The 20,330-nt window shown below is 32.4% G+C and overlaps 2 protein-coding genes across 5 annotated transcripts; one reads left to right on the top strand and one right to left on the bottom strand.

Moving 5' to 3' along the window:
- Window positions 1-817: 817 nt before the first annotated feature.
- On the top strand, window positions 818-8,409 carry LOC109339547 (probable WRKY transcription factor 32). 4 transcript variants are annotated; one of them, XM_019577005.1, is made up of 4 exons: window positions 818-1,163; window positions 2,928-3,640; window positions 3,759-3,917; window positions 7,852-8,409. In XM_019577005.1, exons 1-4 carry the CDS (start codon window positions 966-968, stop codon window positions 8,207-8,209), a joined length of 1,428 nt encoding a protein of 475 aa, XP_019432550.1. In that variant the 5' UTR covers window positions 818-965; the 3' UTR covers window positions 8,210-8,409. The 4 variants fall into 4 exon arrangements, with proteins under 4 accessions (XP_019432550.1, XP_019432551.1, XP_019432549.1 ...); XM_019577006.1 differs by having other exon boundaries at window positions 2,925-3,640; window positions 7,864-8,409; XM_019577004.1 differs by having other exon boundaries at window positions 2,925-3,640.
- Window positions 8,410-12,590: 4,181 nt separating this feature from the next.
- Window positions 12,591-17,750, bottom strand: LOC109339549 (probable 26S proteasome regulatory subunit p27). Its single transcript, XM_019577008.1, has 5 exons — window positions 17,513-17,750; window positions 17,323-17,383; window positions 16,579-16,683; window positions 14,605-14,968; window positions 12,591-12,897 (listed from the first exon to the last, which is right to left on the bottom strand). The coding sequence occupies exons 1-5, from the start codon at window positions 17,651-17,653 to the stop codon at window positions 12,876-12,878; spliced, it is 693 nt and encodes a 230-aa protein (XP_019432553.1). The 5' UTR covers window positions 17,654-17,750; the 3' UTR covers window positions 12,591-12,875.
- Between the last annotated feature and the right edge of the window lie 2,580 nt (window positions 17,751-20,330).

Genomic DNA, 20,330 nt, shown 5'->3' with positions numbered 1-20,330 from the left:
AGTTTTGTGATACTTTTCCCCCTGAATTTTAATATCACAATTCAAATTTTTTGTATTTTTTTCCCTATTATAATTAAAAATAAAATTCAAAATTAAAGCTTTTTATAACTTGTAAATATTTTTTAATAAAAAAAACTCATATAATATTACGATTTGATTTCCCTATTTTCATTATAAAAAAGTTTGAAATTGAAAAGATCATTTTATTTTCTACAAATATTAAAATATTATTTTTAAAAAAATCACATTCATGTTTCGGTTTCCTATTTTCATTAGAAAATTCATACTCGAAATTGTCATTTATTTTCTTATGTGTTTGAACAAAGAATTACAACAATTACACAGGTAACACGTGTGTTCTTAACAATATGAATGTATAGGTAATACGTGTGTTTTAACTGTGGGAATGCATGTGTAACATGTGTTTTCTTAGTAATGCAAATGTATGGATAACATATGTGTTTATAACCATGCGAATAAACGAAATACATATATGCTCTTAACAATATGAATGTACAAATAACATGTGTTTTTAACTATATAAATACATAAATAACATGTGTACTCTTATCCATATAAATATATATATATATATATATATATATAATATGTGTTAATCGTGCACAAAAAAAATATTACTTCGTGCATCACACTGGTAACTTGCTACTATCTTCTTATAAATGCTTCTATATCCAAAGATAAAAAGTAACATATATCTAGACATTAATCCTTAAAATATCTTGTGAAAAAGTCCTTATTTTGTTTTTTATTAATACTTATCATTAAGGCCAAGACATATATCCCAAAGAGAACACAAACATTCTCAATCAAAAACGAAAGAAAATAAAAACTGGTACAACCTTTGTGAAAGTTGAAATCCCGATAGAACGTGTCGTTTTTTTACACGAATAAAATCGGTTGTAAACTTTACTCTTTCTCTCTACTACTTCGTTAGTCTTCTATCTATGGCTGATCAACAACACTGTTTGAAGGAAAATGAAAAGGGGAAACAAGAAGGAGAGATAAAGAAACGAGTCAGCGACTCACCGCGTACCACTGAGTCGGATCACGCCGAGTTAAATAGTTCCGATGAAGCGGGACCCAATTTACAAACCCTAGATGTTCCCTCTTCGCTTCTGCTCGATCACACTGCCGAAAGTAAGGTTAGTCAATTTATTACTGTTATTATTAATTAAAGTAAATTACACTCATATGGGTAATTTTAAAATTACACAAATCACTCTTCCATTTTTTTACGATTTTAATTTATATACCTAAGCAAATCCAAATAATATATGAGATTTCTTCATTATTTTATTTTTTTGTTTCATTAGAATAACTATAAGAATGATTTAAATAACATGTACTTAGAGTTAATGATTGGTGTATTTTGTAACAAACCAATAATGAATAGACATTGTTCTTATATTATATGAATATAAATAGGGGTGATTTGTGTAAATAGAAATGGATAAATGTGTGATTTCACTAAAGGGTGTTAGTATAATTTATGGTTTATTTTACTCTATTATTTGATTTATGGTTTTGTGGGCAGTGGTTTATTTTATTTAAAAAGATTTTATTGAAAAAGGTTAGGGTTGGGTTAGGAGTGTTGCATGACATTATTAATACGAAACAAACAAAAAAATTGACTTGAAAATTAAGTCTAACACTTATGGATATATTAAAATATCAATTTACAAAACAAAATTTTCATTTTTCTCTTCCTAAAATAATGTTATTAGGATGTTTATTAACATTCCCCAAAATTTTACTCTAGCCTCTCAGTGTAAAGATTTATGTCATTACATCATCCACCATTCATTTGTATTATGTTTTTTGAGGAGTCAATGATGATTAAATATGAATAGTGAATAATGCATTGACATTATATAAAATTCATACATCATTGGTGCATACTGCATACATTTTTTACTCTAATTTTATTATTGTTGATATTGTTACTATTACTATTATTTATTGAGTGATGAATGTGAAACCTTGTTTTGTTGTGTGAATTTTGTGTGTTTTTGTCTTCGAAACTAATGTATTTAAGATATTGAGGGTTGATTTATTTATTTTTCCAATTTTTTTTCCTTCTGCCACTATTTATGATAGAAATTGCAATATAGTTCGAGTTAATACTACAAAGGCACTCCCTCTGTGGTACACTTGTAAGATGGCTTTCTAGCCTCTCATTTCCCTTTCTTTCACTCCAAAAATCAACTTACAAACAAACCTTTAACATAATATACACAATTTAAGATAATCATGGAAGGGGTTAACTATAATGTCAAATGATGCATTATGACTAAGATATCCATAGTAATGTCTATTGGAATTATGAACATTATTTCTAATTTCAAGGGAAGTAGTATGAGTAATTAATGTATGACAATATAAACAATCGGGAAAACATGAAAAAACACTTTATATTTCTTGATTTCCTAAAGTGACAGATAATATGTAAAAAGTGAAAATTGTTGAAGTGACAATTAAAGTGGAGTAGTGGATAGAGGGAGTAGCACTGAGTGTGTGGACAAAAAATAACTTCCATATGAAACTAAAATGTCTCACTTTTTAACCCTCTTGTTTTGTTCGATTCATAAAATATGTCATCATGTTTTAGCACAGCTACCAAAGAGCTCCTAGAACTTGTTCGAATTTGGGTTTTTGAATGCAACCCTTATAAAGAATGAGATGATTGTTGTACTTATGAGTTATTGATGGGAGATGTACAAGTTTACAACTCAAGTTGTATGAAGTAATTAGTTACTAGTTACTTGGTTGATCCCTCTTGATGAACAATGCTTAGCATAATTAATATTTGTTGCTGCATATTAAGCATAGGAAAACTGCATGTTCTGCACATGCTACATATATTTGGTTCAGTTAAGCGCTGAAGTACACTATTTAATGCTCAGCAGCCAGTTGGACCTAGTGCTAAGCAAATTATTGTAAAAGAAGTCGAGGTGCCTCAATTGTCGAAAGAAAATCAACTTCAGCTTGTTGTGTGTTCAAGTCCGTTGTCTGAGCTATCACCAACTTCTGTTGCACAGTCATTAACGTCTGCCCCGAGTCGAACTTTACCAGAACAGAGGCTGCTACCACCGAAGGTTAATAGTCCACATATGCCAGAAGTAGAAAGAAAAACTCATAAAGGTGGCAAAACCTCACTTTCTGTTTTGGCTGCAAGGACTTCTGCACCTGATGGATACAACTGGCGGAAGTACGGTCAGAAGCGAGTGAAGAGTCCTACAGGTTCTAGAAGCTATTACAGGTGTACCCATTCGGATTGTTCTGCAAAGAAGATTGATATCTGTGACCATTCAGGTCAGGTGATAGAGATTGTTTATAGAAGTCAACATAGTCATGATCCCTCACAGAAGACTAATTCCAGTAGGGAAAGTAAGTTCGTGCCTTCTAATAAACCTACCGTAGAAAACAGTGTTCCGGAGCAGCCTATCAAAGTTGTAAATGATTCTGGTCCATCCTCTTCTTCAAGAGAACCTAAACAAGAAGCACCTTGCAGTGCTGGTGCTGATACGAAACAACAAAACTCATCTAACGGTGGGAATGGTAAAGTTATTTTGAAGGAGGAGGATGCTAATGAGCCTGATCTGAAAAGAAGCAAGCTTGTGTATGAATTCAATTCAATTCACTTCCTTTTCAGGAAAAAATTTATACATAAGCACTTTTTCTTCAAATTGTGGCAGGATCTAATAGTTTAATGTTCTTTTCTTTAATTTGGTAACCAGAATGAAGACTGGTAATTTAACAAGCTTGGAGTCACCGGTAAAACCTGGAAAGAAACCCAAGCTTGTTGTACATGCGGCAGGGGATGTGGGGATATCAGGAGATGGATACCGATGGCGCAAGTATGGACAAAAAATGGTGAAGGGGAATCAACATCCCAGGTGCATGCCTATATAATTCTACATTTTTTCTTTTCAGTTTTGTTCTTAATGTTGATGTGAATTCTATACTTTTGACTTACAAATCAGTACCTCTGGATGAAAATGTTGAAATTTGAGTTGTATTTAGATTTAATGCATATAAAAAATGGCAGTCTATTGCACGAGCGAAGAGATTGTGTTCAGGATTTGAACTCATGACCTCTAGATGGAAACGCAAACAACCTTACTGTTGAGTTGTGGTTCACCCTATTTAGTTGATGTATAAATTTAAATTAAAAAAATGATATTATAGAATCTGATGAAAACTTGGAAGATGTATTTATTTGATAGCAAACAGGCTGAAGAAAAAGAAGCATGGAGCCTGGTTTCCCAGTAGACGTGTCGGCATGTCCAACATGCTTCAGACATTGACACTTCTCCTAAAAAAATGTTTTTCATTGGCTTGGACACCTTAGCCGACACCTCTAAACAATAGACACTTAAAGTACACCTCTATTACAAAATATAAAAAATTAATTAAAAAAATAAGAAAAGTCTAAAGTCTTTCCATCTTTTCCTAATTTGCAACGAATAGGATGAGTGTGACAGATATAATGATATTTTGAAATCTTTCTTGCAAAGAGACGGTTCTTACTTTGTAAAATGATGTACAGTAGTATTTTTCTATGAATCAATATCATATACAAAATGTAAAGCTTAACATGTTCTTTTAAGAAGATAACTATAAAAAGGTACTGAGTATATCTAAGAATGATGACTATATAGTTGTATCCATTGGCCAAAATAAAGATACAAAGTATATTGACTGTCAAATCAATTAAAGACATGGTTTGCACAAAAACTTACATGCATTATAATTTATATATGGCCATCTTGGTTGCTTTAAATCCAAGGGTTGCCATTCCTTTTTGAATATTATAAGAAAAGCTACATCCTGCAAGGAATGTTTATGGACTCCTGTTTCCCAGTAAATGCTGTTTCTGTCTGTTCTGCTTCTTTATGTTACGTAGTAGTAACAAGCAATAACGGTTGCTATTAACTTAAGTTTCAAGATGCAGTCGACAAGATGTGAACTCGGTCAAAAGAGAATTTCATTATGAGTCTGAAATCTAAATAAAAGATAGTGTGGTTTTGCATAGGGGAATCATAATAGAGAAATGCTTGTGTAATTATTGGCATTCATATTTACAATTAAAGGATATTTTCATAAAAGCATGATTTTGGTTTTGGTGAGGTGCAGTCATAAAATCATAACCTGAACAAATAGCTGAAAAACCATATGCTTGGATATGTATGTCAAGAGTCTTTGGGTAAAATTTCCTTGTCTGTCTCATGACCTTAAAATTCTTCAAAGATATGCAGAGTCATATTTGGAGAAATTAAGAAACACTTGACAGCTTCTCACTAATGGTATTTTTCGGGAAAGATACAAACCTCCTTGTAAAAACTGTAGTTTCAGAACAAAGCCAAACTTGTCTTAATGATCTTTTAAATTCATTCCTCAAAAACTCATAGTAAGCCAAACTGTGAAGTACTTATGTTCTTCACTGTTTTTTACGTCTAGCCACCATTACCAATCTCTTGATTACCTTTGGCCATTTGGGTGTTCACAACATTATCAGCACTTAGACAAACATTATGCTATTAAATTTAGGATGATTTAATACAAATAATAGAGTAAAGAACCACCTTCGTCCTGATAATTTTTGCCAATTTCACATTAGTACCTGAATTTAATTTTAAAACTAACACAAAGTGCTTGATGTTTTAATTTGCCCTTTTAGTTATGTTTTCTATTTGTTAATGAGTGAAAATGTGGCACATCGAGTTGCTCTCATGGCCATTAGGTGACACATGTGTCGAATAAATTTAACCACACTTAAAAATGGAGTTAACATGTGTTACTTTGTGGCCACATTAGCAATAGGTGTGCCACATTCGCACTTAGATTGAAACTATTGGCACTCCCAATTTCCTATCAACACTTTCTAGTAAATCTGCTTATGTGAGTTTGATGCTATTGATAGCCGGTCTTAAGCCTGGATAAAAGGTGAAGGTTGTGTTAGGCAGTTGCCGGCTAACGTAAAACATTGTCCTATCTTAATGATATGGATCTATGTTACCTTTCGGGGATGAAAGTGGAGTTTTACTCAAAAATATTATTGTTCAAGACTTTAAGTGGAATCCATATAGTTTCTAATCCAAATGTGAGAATGTGACACAGATCCAGACCATCAACCACTTGACATAAAAGTAATAAAAGCCAATAGCCCAATACATATGCCTTGTACTGATATACCTCTGAAGATCTTTTAACAATGACTTGTTATTCTAAAAATGTTATTAGTAGCTGTACTTATACATTGGCACTACATATTTACCAAGTTAGGTATATGTTTACATGCATAATCTAAAACTCTCCTCTTATTCAGAGCCTGATCATCTTTCAAGATTTGATTGCCCCTTTATTCTTTTTTTTTTGGTGATGGATTGCCCCTTTATTCTAGTTATGCATTGTCTTTTGCATTTAATATTGTCTTGTTTGAGGATCTATATGTAGTTTCTAGTACGCACAATCAAGGGTCAGTATATGTGCCTTTACTTGACATACATCTCTAGATCTTTTCAATAAACTAACTTTTGGAGAGACAAAAATAGTTTTCCTTAGTATTGACAATATCAACAGATGTCTTGAAGAAGATTTGTTCATCCGAAGTATATCATAGTCATGAACCCACCCTTCGTGATGTTGTCATTGGACCAGTCGAGGTTGAGCATGTTTCAGGTAGGACGGAGTCTATGTCTGTAAACGGTGATGACTCAATAAGAGAATAACATCTGACTGCTGTCAGATGCTTGTATGGACTTAAAAGAATGTACTAAAAATGGGTGCTTTTATTTTTTTCCTGGGAACTTCTATAACTTCCAGTATTAGGTTGTATGTTTAGGGTATTCAGTTTATCATTATATGCCGCGATTGCAACTCTGCAAGGAATGGAATTGTACCTAACTCGACGGTATTAATTTTTTCTAGATGCATATACGTCTTTCCTCTGGGTTCAACAAATAATGCTTGGACCGTCTTTTTTATAGCTTGTGGATTCAGTTCTTTGCCAGGCTTAGATGCCAGGAACAACTCTGACATATATTTGCTATTATTGTTCAAAACCACCTGGCACACAGGACACAAAACATGACAAATCTATAATTTATGATAGACAAATAAGTGGTTGCTTTTTATGATAAGTAGTTAATCCCTTCCAAAACAAGGAGGATTATAAACTATTATTACTGTTGGTTGGTGGTGTAGTCCTTTTCTTCTGTGCTTCACTGAGAAGAGCTGCTTCCTATGAGTAAAATGTTGGTGACAGATGCTAAGCAATGAAGTAGCAATTCTTTAATTTTATGTTATGGTTCCATTTCCAAACCAATTGCCAATAGAGAAGTAGCCTATAGGTGACTAAGAGAATGAGACAGGCGATATAGGACTTATTTTCCAATATGTCACATCCATAGAAGTCTGTCGGACCAAGTAAAATGTTACATTTGACCCATGATTAAAAGGCATTTTTTTGGCCCATGATAACTGGAAAGAAGTTGGGCTCTAGTTCTGATACCATGTTAAAGTTTCATGATGTAGGACTTATTTCCTAACATGCCCCATCCACAAAAGTCTGTCGGCTCTGATACCATGTTAAGGTTCCATCTCAAAATCAATTGGTAACGAGAGAAGTAGTCCATAGGTATTTAAACCATGCCTAAGAGAACGAGGTAGGTGATGTGAGACTTATTTCCCAACAATTTATATTTTTAAAAGGTTTAAATTCCCTTATTTTCTTCATATGGAAATGGAATGTTGCCTCCTTTTTTGTTTTCTTTAATTTGTCCTTTGAAATATCTTCATTTCCTTCTTATCAATGGCTTGAATTTTCAGAAACTACTACAGATGCACTTCTGCTGGATGTCCTGTTCGAAAGCACATTGAGACTGCTAAGGATAACACAAATGCAGCCATCATAACATACAATGGAGTACATGACCATGATATGCCTGTGGCCAAGAAACGACATGGCCCCCCAACTGCGCCACTCGTGGCTGCTACAACACCTTCTTCATCGAACAATTTAAATTCCACAAGAACAGACTCTCTGCAAAATCAGAAAACTTCTACTCGATGGTCGGTCGACACAGAGGGAGAATTAAAAGGGGAAGCCTTGGACCTTGGTGGTGAGAAAGCAATAGAGTCTGCTCAAACTCTTCTGAGCATTGGTTTTGAAATTAAACCTTGCTGAATGTGTCTTTCATAACACATGCAATTGCATCTAATATGAAATTATTGTAAGGTCTCATATTATTTTATGTCATGTTATTTCTTCTCTGATGATTTTTCCTCTGTAGATTTTTAGTGAAACAGTGTATATTTGCTTGTACACCTTCAACTTGTCTGAAACAGTTTGTAGTATTAGAGTGAATATAGAATGGATTAGTGTCATTTTATTCAGAAGTAAGGCCTTACTGCCTTACTGGATCCTTAGATTGACCAAACAGTCAAAGATTCAATTCATGAAAATGACACTTATTGGAAGGGGTAGACACGAAAGGATTAGTTTTTATCTAAGAAGGGTGAAGAGATACCTTTAATTAGGCCAAAAAAATTATTCTCATAATCAGAGTGAGAAAAACTTTATTGCGCAGTTCACTCAAAAGCTTCAAGACAAGGTGATGGTGGCAATCAATAAAACACGTTGGTCAAGTTAATGGGTGGAAATATGTTTTTGTTCCTAATCAAAATGTTCGAAATGCAAAAAGAAAAATTATGATTCAAAAAAATGCAAATTTTACTTGAAGATTTTAAATTTGCATAAATGACATGGGCCAAGTGGAGAAGATGTCTGGAAATGAGCTGCAAGGATGAAGGGGTGGTGGTGGATTGACGTCACAGTCAGGACAGTCAGAGGTTGGTCCATTCCTTCTTTTCAAATTTGATTCCTTTTTCTCTATCATCGTTCGGAATTAGTTTATATTTTAGATCCTAGATAGTTTTGATGATTTCATATAGATCAAGTATGATAATATTGAATTGTTTGAATTTTAATTTCTAGGTGGGCAGAAAATCAGATAAGTGAAATAACTAATAATTATGATGAAAAGAAGAGAGTTAAATCATCTTAAGCTTAATAGAAGATACATAATAAGAATTTGTAGAATTATCCTAATTTATGAACAATCAAACTCAAAATGAGTCTATTTTTAGAGTTGTCCGAAAATCTCACTAGGCTACACTCACTCGTCTAAATTGAGAATCAACAAAAGGATTAATTTTATTTATCCACAATGCTAATGGTGATTAGGCCAATCAATTTATCAATGGGAAAAAATACAAATCTATATTAAAATATAAGTAAATACCAATCATTTTAGTTTTTCTTAAGCATCAAGTCATTTCAGTCACAACTTTTAAAATATAGATCTATGTTACTCTCAGCATTACCTCATGTCTGTTAACGTTAACAAAATCACTTATGTGGAACATTAACTACATACATGGCCATATGTGAAGAATTTTCGCTGGAATGTTTTACAGGTTAGCAATATGTTAACATTCCAATTATTTTTTCTCAAATTTAACAGAAAACGACGGAACGATGTCGTTTATATTAAGTTTTTAATATATATTGGTTCAAAATGATAATAAGTCTTAATCCTTTTCTTCACCCGCGATAAGTTCCAAACTCTCTTGTTTTTTCATTTTTACGGGTAAGCCTTAATCTGTTTTGGTCGACATTCCAGCCCTAATTCCAAATTCGAAAACAACAAGTGAAAAGGCGTTCCCAAAATGGTGACATACTTTCCTTGTTGGTTTACATGTATGTGGTCTCAAATATCATTTTTAGTTTTTTATTTTATTGTTTATTGATACATGATTGTGCATGGTGTGTTGATGTGGTCCACTATCTATTTTTATATACTTTCCTTTTTGATAAGATTCATTTTTGTCTGGTTTTGTTAATATATTTTCTTGACCATGATGTTAGTTTATCTTGTATTTTGTATCTACTTTGTCCGGTTTTGTTACATGCATACTTTACAAACATTAAGTTATATGCATATAACAATTGTAAATTGAATAATCGTGATGATTCATTTTACAAACTTCAACCAGTTACTATGTGGAAGATGATAGTGATATTCAAATGTGCTATTTCTGTATGAAGAAAATTAACAAATACCTGAAAATGTACATGAACAAGTACTTGGGGATCTGCTTGAAGTTATACCTCAAGTTGTACCTGAAGTTATATCTGAAGTTGTTTTTGAAGATATATCTTAAGCTCCACCTAAAGATGTACATGACCAAGTAGTTGAAGAAGGAAGTATTAAGAAGAAAAGAATCTCAAAGAAGAGAAAATCAATCCGAAAGAAGAATCCGTTAAAGAAAAATGGTAAAACTCTAAAGAAAAGGATACAACCCCAAAGAAGAATCAAATAAAGAAAAAGGTACAACCTCAAAGAAGAATTCAGTAGGTGAAGGACATCAACATGGATATGAATCAAACAATAAATATATGCATACTCTTGTTCCTACTGATGATGAAGGAAATGCATTGGACATATGCATCTTGAGATTAAAATGAAGTTTGTCAACCTGGTATTGTTTAAGAATGCAGTGGAAGACGATAACATTTTCCTTCAAAGAGAAATCAAAAGAAATATGAATGACTTAAAGAGGGCAAAGACAGTATGTGCAAGTTCTGATTATGCTTGATTGGCTTATTGCGCATGTGATAGGTTGAGTTGTAAAAAAATGGGGGCAAGGTTGATCATATAACCTGATTTAAAGAGGAAGCAAGTAGTGAGCTTGATGAAAAAGGACTTCATGGTTCGTTCAAACAAAAAAGGTCATTGGGGCTTTGAAACTGGGTAGAGAGACTATTAAAAGATCAAGGAAGAAACGATATGTTCAACTATGAGATTTATTAGAAGAAGTGCATAAGAGTGACCTTGGACAATTGCTACAATGGAAGTCTAGCATATTCCCGATTCACCATCCTTTTTAACATGTTTATCTAACTTACTACATGTAAGGAATGTTTCAAAAAATGGATGTAGACTTATGATCGAATTGGATGGATGCTTTTTCAAAGGATACTATGAGGGACAACTCCTTTCTGTTATTGGACATGATACTAATAACCAATTTTATGTCATTGTTTATGATGTGGTGGATTCAGAGATAAATGATAATTGAAAATAATTGGAATAAATAATTATTGGGTTATGCCACATGTCAATCACAAAAACTGTGTACCTTACATTTAGAAGAATTTCATCAAGTGCTTTAAGGACTAGAGGCTTTTAGAGGTGTTACATGGGAATTAGCCAAATGCACCACACAATTAGTGAGTTTAACATTAGTATGACAAAATTGAAAGAGAAATGTCTAATGTCTTGGACTTATCTCAATAATTTTGAGTCTAACTCATAAGTGAAAGCATATTACAATTATTAGCCCAAAGTGGATAACATCGCAAACAATATATGTGAAATCTAGAATGCTAAAATACTTCAATATGAGGAGGATAGGACAACATCATATAGCTATGAGAAATTGGAAAAAGAAATTGCTACTTGTTCAACAAAGAATATTGGAGAAAATAAAAATTGAATGTTTTAAGTAAAGACCAACATGGACTAGAAATATTGACAACCAAAAACATATGAGAAAAAATAGGTCAACCAAGTTGGGAGTTAGCTTAACAAACCAAACTTGCAACTAATATAAATGTCAACTCATTAGATCACATACATCACTAACTCAATTAACATTAAAGAATTTTGGGTTACTATAGAATTCAAAACTTATTTCACCAAAGCTGAAGAGGACTAAGAAGCAGACAAGGTGAGATGTGAATTTGTTTCAAGTAAAACCCAACCAGCCAAAATTATTTGGATTGAATTTGTTTTTCTCTCCTATGATACCCATCGAACCACCATATACTAACGAAATTATTTAAGGCAAATGCAACTGACCTAAGGGCAGTAGGAAAAAAAATATGAAATGTTCCATTGAAAAACTACAACCATAGCATCTCAATATATTAGATAGGCCATTCTCTAACAAAGCGTAATATATATGCAATATTAGTATAAACATATGTAGATAATTAATACATTTTTTATCATTTATTTAAATTACTTTTTTTAAATGGTCAATAATGATTAAATATAACTGATAAATAGTGTAATAACAGCATATAAAATTCATATATTATTAGAACATACATCTTTTTCTCTTCTCTAATAATTACCTTTTCTATTTCCTTCGTAGAAAAACCCATTATTTCAGAAACAATTCAGTAAGTATGAGACATGCAAGTTACTCTGTTAAATCGATTTAATAATCAATTAATCACCCATGAGTAATATATTAGGAAAAAATTAATATCATCAGACTTTAATCTTCAATCCTATGGACCATACGTGATTTCTCTTGACATATAATCCACTGCATATGATGACATTATTGTCTCCACAACATCCGCAAAATGTAAGGAATCTTGATTTATATTTGCAATTATGACATCCTCCCTTTTTGATAAGGAACTAATCACTCTTGAGGTCCGTGGCTACCTTTCCTGACAAGTATCGCTCCCAGGAATTGAGCGATTAACCTTTTGATCATTCTGGAGATTTAGCAAAGTCTTACGCTACTAAACCAACGTCTTGTTGATAGGATATTGTGTTATTGAATCAACAAGAGTACCACAATAAAAGGTTAGTGTTATTATCTCATAACATCACATAAATAGGATCTTAGCAAGAGTAGCACAATCAAAGGTTAGCAAGACATATAACAAAAGGTAAAGAACACTGTATAGAGAAATAGAACAAAAAGAAACAAACAAGCAACCAAACATCACCACCACCATCATGAGATGAAACACATCATAGCACCACCTACAAGATCCGGAAATGACACCTGCAAGTATTTGAGAGAAAGGAATATTAGCAATAAATGTAAATATATTACATATCAGTAATAGTGGCAGCTCAACTAGTTTAGTGATACAAGTACAAAAGCCTTTTTTTTACCAAGTGGAATTAGCCATGAATTAACTTATGTAATTGTTGTCTATCAAAAAACTAAGTCTGGTAAAAGAATACTTTTCTACAACAATGTTCCTCCTACACCTCATCGCCTACGCCCACATTCTACAATCCTTTTATGGGGGAAAGGAGAGAGAAGAAATAAGTGATTTTTTGTCCATTATCCCATAAGAGAGAAACATATATGCACTGACAGTATAACTTTTATACATTATCACTGATTCATCCACCATTCATGTTTTATTATCACTGACTCTTTAAAATAATACAAATGAATGATAGATAATGTATTGACTGTATATAAGTCTTTATATTGATAGTGCATAGATATTACATTCATCCCATAAAAGGGAGAAGTGAAGTGAAAGTGTCGAAAATTGGATGCAGGAATAAGATTTCTATATTGTCTGTTTGCTATTACCAGAAGTGCAGAACTCAGCCAGAACATTTAAGTTTATTTCAAGGATGTATAGTAATGACTTATACTAGATCGATTGGTAGGTTTATCATATATGACATTTTCCTGCCAGAATGAGTAATCAACAATTATTTCAAGCAAAAATATTGCAAGGTAGCTTAAACAAAGTATTCGTGATTGAGGACAATGCTCACCAGCAGCACTATAAGAGCTAGATATCAGCCCAAAAACAATATAGAGGATGAGATTTAGTGATACTGATGAAACATAATGACCATAAGTCGCAAGTAGAATGTCATCCCATAAAACATTATAATGAAAAAAACACGGAGATCACATGACAGGGACATTTGGGAGCTCCTTGATCCCGTAATCAGATCTAAGCCAAGTTGCTTTAAGTCTACCATTCCCCTTCGCCAAAACAAATAAAATAAAAAGATAGGATCAAGGAAATCAAATATCTCCAACCCAAGCAGCTCAAGAAGACCATTAGAGAAAAGGTAGAATTTCAGGTGATGGTGAAGTTAAGATGTAAGATAAACATCCTCTAGAAGTTTATATAAAAATAATAACCTTCAATGTAAATAAAAAAGTTCAATATGTCAAATATCTCCAATCCCTATGAAGACTCTAGTAATTTATTGAATTAGCTTTGACAACATACCCAATATAAACATGAATTTCGTTAAGATCTCAGACAAGTAGAAATGGTTCATTAGGGCATTAGACTTTAAGAAAGCAACCAAAAGTATCAGGAATAGCATTTTATGCTTATTTATGTTTACCCACTCTCTAAAACAAAACTGGTATAATGCTAAAAGGCAACGCACACTAATAAGTAATAACTACTTTTTCCCTATTATGTCTCTTAGGACATAAGCACACATACCAATATAGCTAATTCCCATAAAATTTATTTTTGTTTTTTCATATTTATCCTTTATCTCCCCATTAACTATCATTAATATTACTCCATTAACTATCTCTCTTACTATAAAATTATACATTAATGCCAAGGGCATAAGTGGAAAAGTAGCTATTAATGTTTTCTTGAACTTCTAAATAGACAAGTAAATATAAACAAATTCTTTTCTCCTAGAGATAAATAATAGGGAGCAGAGGGAGTAATAAAGAACAAAATAATAGGGACAACGGGCATACCCAAGTAGGCCTCTGCCTTGCCATGTTCTAGGTGTAACAGTTAAGTTGATGACTGTGCCCTGCCTCATGATAACAACAGGCACTGTATGATCTTGGTTTGACTGAGCCTCAGAAGAAAGTCTCTGGAGCAAATTATCACCTGCTTCCACATTGCCAAATTTCAGAATTTGATCTCCAAGTTGTAAACCATCCGCTGCGGCTGGTGATGCATCTGCAATCTCATCAACCATTGCAAAGGGTCGACTAACTAACACGTCAACATCCATCGAGTTGGGGGATTGCCTCAGAAGAACATTTTGTGATAGTGTTGATGCAACAGCATCTACAGTTGAAGAGGTTTGAGTATCTGATCCATCATCATTACCTAAGCAGAAAACATTCAACATGCAATAAATATCCTCGATTATTCTTTGTATGGTGAAGAATCTTAGGTCAAACAAAAGATATAAGAAAGGAAGAAAGCTAATGCCAGATGCCCACACTTAAAAAATCCTTACAAAAACTGAAAATTAGTGATTTCAGCTACAAAATGTAATTACACACAATCACCTTTTCTTACATTGTATTATTTCAAGGCTGCATGATAGCTCTGCAATCAGATTTTTGGCATAATTTAAGAGCAGTGGCTATGTTCGGCTTCTTTGGAAGTTGGAACAATTTGGTTGAGGAGGGTTTCTAGGATCTTTTGGTTTTGGAAGTGGGAATGCTTTGCAGGTTCTATGTGGGGTCTGTTTGGTGATATCAACTGATGACACGGTCCTGATACAGATAAGGGAGGATGCATGGGGAGGGAGGTTAGTCAGTTTACGATTATGGATTTAAAAGGGCTCTTTCTGTTGGTGGCATCCCTTGACTTTCTGGTTTTTTTAAAAGGAATTTTTTGTCCACCTATTATGTACTTTTTCTTCATATATTATTTTGCCCAAAAGGAAAAAGTACAATGCAATGCGAAACCTTTTTTAAGATATATAACACAAAACTAGAAGATCATATGTCGAGTACAAATTGTCATGTTGATCAGGTTCAACACAGAAAAAGACTTCAGCTGTTGTTTAGATTTAAGAATCTCTTCAAAGTAGCTTGCACAAGCACAACTACTTTGATTATGTCCCATAAGCTAATGATGAAGAAATAATTTATAAAGTGTCACAACAACAATAATAATAATAATGTACCACAAAACAAGCTGCAACATCAGCAAAATACGTAGGGCAGGGAGGAAGGGTGGGAAGAGGAAGAATCCCATATGTGACTTAAAAGGAATAAATGGTTGTTCCACAACGTCTTTGTTCCTAATCTCAATTCACTGTTGCATTTAGTGAACTAACAAGTAGGCAAGGAAGGAAGGGAATACACAACTATGCAGAAAGAATAGACTCATACTAAAAGAGGTACAAGGTTAGAACCAGAACCATAATGATATCATAATGAATAAGGATGGCTAGGGTGCTAGTAATAGCCTTGACATTAAAAGAAAGACATAGAAACAGAAAGGGCATAACCAGAATTTGGTGGAAGAGGTGAGCTAGACAACAGTTACAGCACTTACTGACAACAATTGGCATCTAAGTTCCTTATAAAAAATTCGACCATAATAAGACAATCTGAAAGGCTTGAAAAAATGAGTTCAACACAATCTAATTCATTTCAGTCACCGTAAATATGTAAGCAACATAAAACAAATTCCTTTCTCCGTATTAATTGAAAACAAGCTATCTGCTGCATCTTATCTTGTATAGCCCAAGTGATATAATTTTTTGAGTCAATATCTTCCCCCCACAAACAAAAGTGAAATGAATAAACACCATATAGCTACTACTGAAGATAAAGTCCATCTTATGAGTTGTCCTGTATTATACATAGGTGATGGAGAATGACTTGTCTTCAAGAGCAAACAACTTTCCATGATATAATATCAGTTCGAAGCAAAAGTTAATCTAGGCAAGTCATATAACACTGGTTCTTTGCTGGTACCTGAATTCTTGAAGGGCGATGATTTATTTCCAAGCCTTGCTGAATGCAAAATTTGTATATTTTGATCTATTTTCTCAGTTATCTCCTTGTGGTCATTGCGCAGCTCTGCACAGAAAACAAAAATTATGAGATAGAAAAATAGCAGTTGTTCAAGTAACAAAGTAACACCATTCCTAAACCTGCGATTTTGTTTTTCAAGATGCATAATTACCACTCACTCCTCTCCTTGTTTTTTTGGGTATTCCATATCCCTAAATTTCCTCAAATAAAAATCATAAAAAAAAGCAAGAGATGAAAAACACTGCCATATACCTAGAAACCATAAAAGAGTAACTAATCGTAACCTACCTAGGAAGCATGAATACAATATGACACAGACATGGGAATATGACATTTCAAAATTATGAAACATGACACGATTATGGGCGGCCCACTATACGAGCATCACACCTAGTAAGGTATGGGAAAGCTAGACGTACACAGTCATAGACATACACAGTCATGCTCTCGAGACTGTTTCCAGAATTTGAACTCATAACATCTAAGTCACGAGACAAGCAACCTTACAGTTTTCGATGGGACTAGCCCTCCACATGACACAACTATAAATACATAAAATTACTATAAGATAAATATAAAGCACAAGTATTAACTTAGCAGAAACGGAGAAATAGCAATTTCTTGCTAAACCGTAAAAGTTTATAGCCCTTAAAACAAGAATAATGAGTAAAGGAAACACTCTACCTGTAAGACGACGTCGTTCAGCTCGAATAGCTGGAATATCAATATCCGTACGAGGAAAACCCTAGAAAAAATTATCAACAACCGTATCGTCAAGTTCAATTAACTATTAAATCAAATAAAAGATAATTAAAACTTGTAGCAAGAAATTATATGAAGAAATATCAAATTAGTTGAGAGAGAGAAAGAAAACCTCGAAATCAAGGAGATTGCCGGAGATTCCAGGAGCACCGGGCTGAGAGAGGCGAGAGATGATAGCGTTCATCTCAGATTCAATGAAACTACGTTTCTCCATAAGAGATATGGTTTCTGCTTTTACGTTCGTCGCCACCATTGTTGATCTTCACCGATTAATTAACCTTGCGAGGAAAACTCTTCGTTGTTGTTTTTATTATGTAGATTGGGTTTAAGGCTAATTTGGTTGGTGGATTTGTTAATATTTTAGTATCGTTATTTAAATTTTAAATTTATATTAACTATATGGATAAGCATTTCGTTTTTTTTTCCAATTTTATTTTATTTAATTAAGTATTCAATTTTTATATATTTTATTTTGTATTATTAGAATACATTTTGTATTTGGTGTATTTTATATAATATTTTTTATTGGATAAACTTTAAATAATATTTTTTTTGTTTTTATTAGAATATTCAATTTAAGGTAACAGTGATAATTTTAACTTGCAATTAATGAGTTAGTAGTGGATGTTTGAGATTATATGATTTTTCTTTTATAAATTAAAAATTATTAAGAGCAAAATAAGAAATTAAAAATTATATCATTATGATAATTATATCATATTTTGATATTATATATACTATAGATATACTAATATGTAATAAAAGAGTGAATATACACTTTTATAAGGTTATAAAAATGTCTTTTTTGCTATGATTATTACTTAATTTTTGAAATATTTGGATTCTGTCTATGTACATCTTTCATCTAATAATAATTAAGGCTTGGTTATTTTTAATGGATGGGAAGACAAATGTAAAACTTTAACCAATATAGAATATAAAAATAGGCGTATATTTATTTATGTAAAAGTAAATTGCCTTGGATGGGTAATGTATCGATTAACGATTATGGTAATCGCCTCAGGATGGTAATAGTTTTGGTGAGTTCGGGTAGTGTATTACTCGGATCTGTCTCGTTGTTTCATTTTTTGACTCAAACCTACCTCAAATCCATGTTGATATTCGTTGAGTCTACTACTTACGGGTACTTTGGTACCCAACGAATTAGCAAGTGTCGCGCCCCAATAACATAAATTGAATACGCTTAATTTATTTAAATTAAATTGCTCAAACAAATTTTTTATTTGTGTTTCACAAGTTCATATTGTTCCTACGTATCCCCAGGTGCAATAGGAAAATCAAGACTACGTAGTTCTTTTATAAAATTGTTTAGGTTAGATTCTAAAATGGCTTGGAATTGTTTGAATTTAATCGAAATAAATTTAATAGGCAAAGAATCAACATTGGTTGTTTACCATCTTCCCACTTCGATAGATAGCAGAAGCAATACAAATGACTGCTACCGATTCTCGGCTCAAAGCAAGGAGAAAGATGCAATACAAGTTGTAACTTCGCCATTATATCCCAAAAATAATTAAAACATTTTTTACTTTTATATAACTTATATATTTTTAAACTGAGAATTAGTACATGAAGAGTCAACATTGGTCATTAATCATCCTCTTACTTCGATAAATAATAGAAGCAGTACAAGTGACCACGATCGATCATTGGTTCGAAGTAAGAAGCAAAATATAACATGAGTCGTAACCTCACTAGTACCTTTTCATTGAAATAATTTTATTTGTTAAAGAGACAAAACTTTTAGTTTTTTTTGCACAAAATTTATGTGATTAATAAGCAAATATTAAATTAGGATGGGGTAAGATTATTTCCTTAATATAACAAAACAAACAATTACAAAAATATAAAAAAATAAAGAAGTAAATGAACATGTATGAAATAAATAGTACCTTTTCATTGAAATAATTTTTTATTATTATTATTATTATTATTATTATTATTATTATTATTATTATTATTATTATTATTATTATTATTATTATTATTATTATTATTATTATTATTATTATTATTATTATTATTATTATTATTATTATTATTATTATTATTATTATTATTATTATTATTATTATTATTATTATTATTATTATTATTACTATTATTACTATTATTATTATTACTATTATTATTATTACTAGTTGTTTTTTTTTTAAAAAGAAGGTAAGTGAATAAAGAGGCAAAGGGGGTAACACATGGTTACCCCTATCATACACGATGCCAAATGAGAAAAAAATCTAGAAATCTCTAATTGAAGTACTCTTTCTTCTCTTATTCCAGCGGCGGCAAATGGAGCAGATGGTGTATCGTGGTGGCACGAGAGCTGAAGGGCTTATTATAACGCCCCAAAAATTATTTCACAATTATTATATTTAATTTCTTAGAAAAATGGGTAATTTTTTTTTCTTTTATGTAATATAAACTTACAAATCATTTTTTTCCATTTTATCTATTTTCTTTCAAGACGTCACATTTTCAAACCTTTGTGGAAATAATTTCTTAATACTTAAAATGTAATTGAACGAAACACAATTCTTTTCTAAATACTTCTCATTAATCAATTCTTAAATTTGTAATGCGTACATCATAGTTTAAAAAATACAAGGCGGAATCTATTCTTCGCCCCTAACAAAGACCAAAAATACAAATAAAAATAAAATAATATCAGGGGCGTTGGCATTACAAAAGTACGCTACACAGTTCCCTATTAAAAGAAAGAAAGGAGCTCCTAGACCGGTGGTGCACTGGAAATCTCACTCGGGTCTTTCTCGATCTCCGAGTCTGAAGAGATTTCTATAACCTCCACCGAATCCTTTATGCAAATTAACTCTACAGAGTCATCGTCCTTGTCCTCCACCACCTCATCTGCTGCCCAATCCATCGAAGGGTCCGGGGTGTACCCCTTAGGC

The sequence above is a fragment of the Lupinus angustifolius genome, unplaced genomic scaffold (genome assembly GCF_001865875.1).
Source record: "Lupinus angustifolius cultivar Tanjil unplaced genomic scaffold, LupAngTanjil_v1.0 Scaffold_81_19, whole genome shotgun sequence".
In the NCBI taxonomy this organism is placed as follows: domain Eukaryota; kingdom Viridiplantae; phylum Streptophyta; class Magnoliopsida; order Fabales; family Fabaceae; genus Lupinus; species Lupinus angustifolius.
Note: the sequence above shows the minus strand (reverse complement) of the source record. Positions and strands in the feature narration are given on the sequence as shown.

Bases quoted from the DNA above. Each gene is read 5' to 3' on its own strand.
- LOC109339547 (XM_019577004.1), top strand. From the start codon at position 966: ATGGCTGATCAACAACACTGTTTGAAGGAAAATGAAAAGGGGAAACAA. The intron at 1,164-2,924 runs GTTAGTCAATTT...TTTAATGCTCAG, and splicing joins ATCACACTGCCGAAAGTAAG to CAGCCAGTTGGACCTAGTGC. The intron at 3,641-3,758 runs GTATGAATTCAA...TTTGGTAACCAG, and splicing joins CTGAAAAGAAGCAAGCTTGT to AATGAAGACTGGTAATTTAA.
- LOC109339549 (XM_019577008.1), bottom strand. From the start codon at position 17,653: ATGGTGGCGACGAACGTAAAAGCAGAAACCATATCTCTTATGGAGAAA. The intron at 16,684-17,322 runs GTAGAGTGTTTC...TTTTCTGTGCAG, and splicing joins TGAACGACGTCGTCTTACAG to AGCTGCGCAATGACCACAAG. The intron at 14,969-16,578 runs GTACCAGCAAAG...TTTTCTGCTTAG, and splicing joins ATCGCCCTTCAAGAATTCAG to GTAATGATGATGGATCAGAT.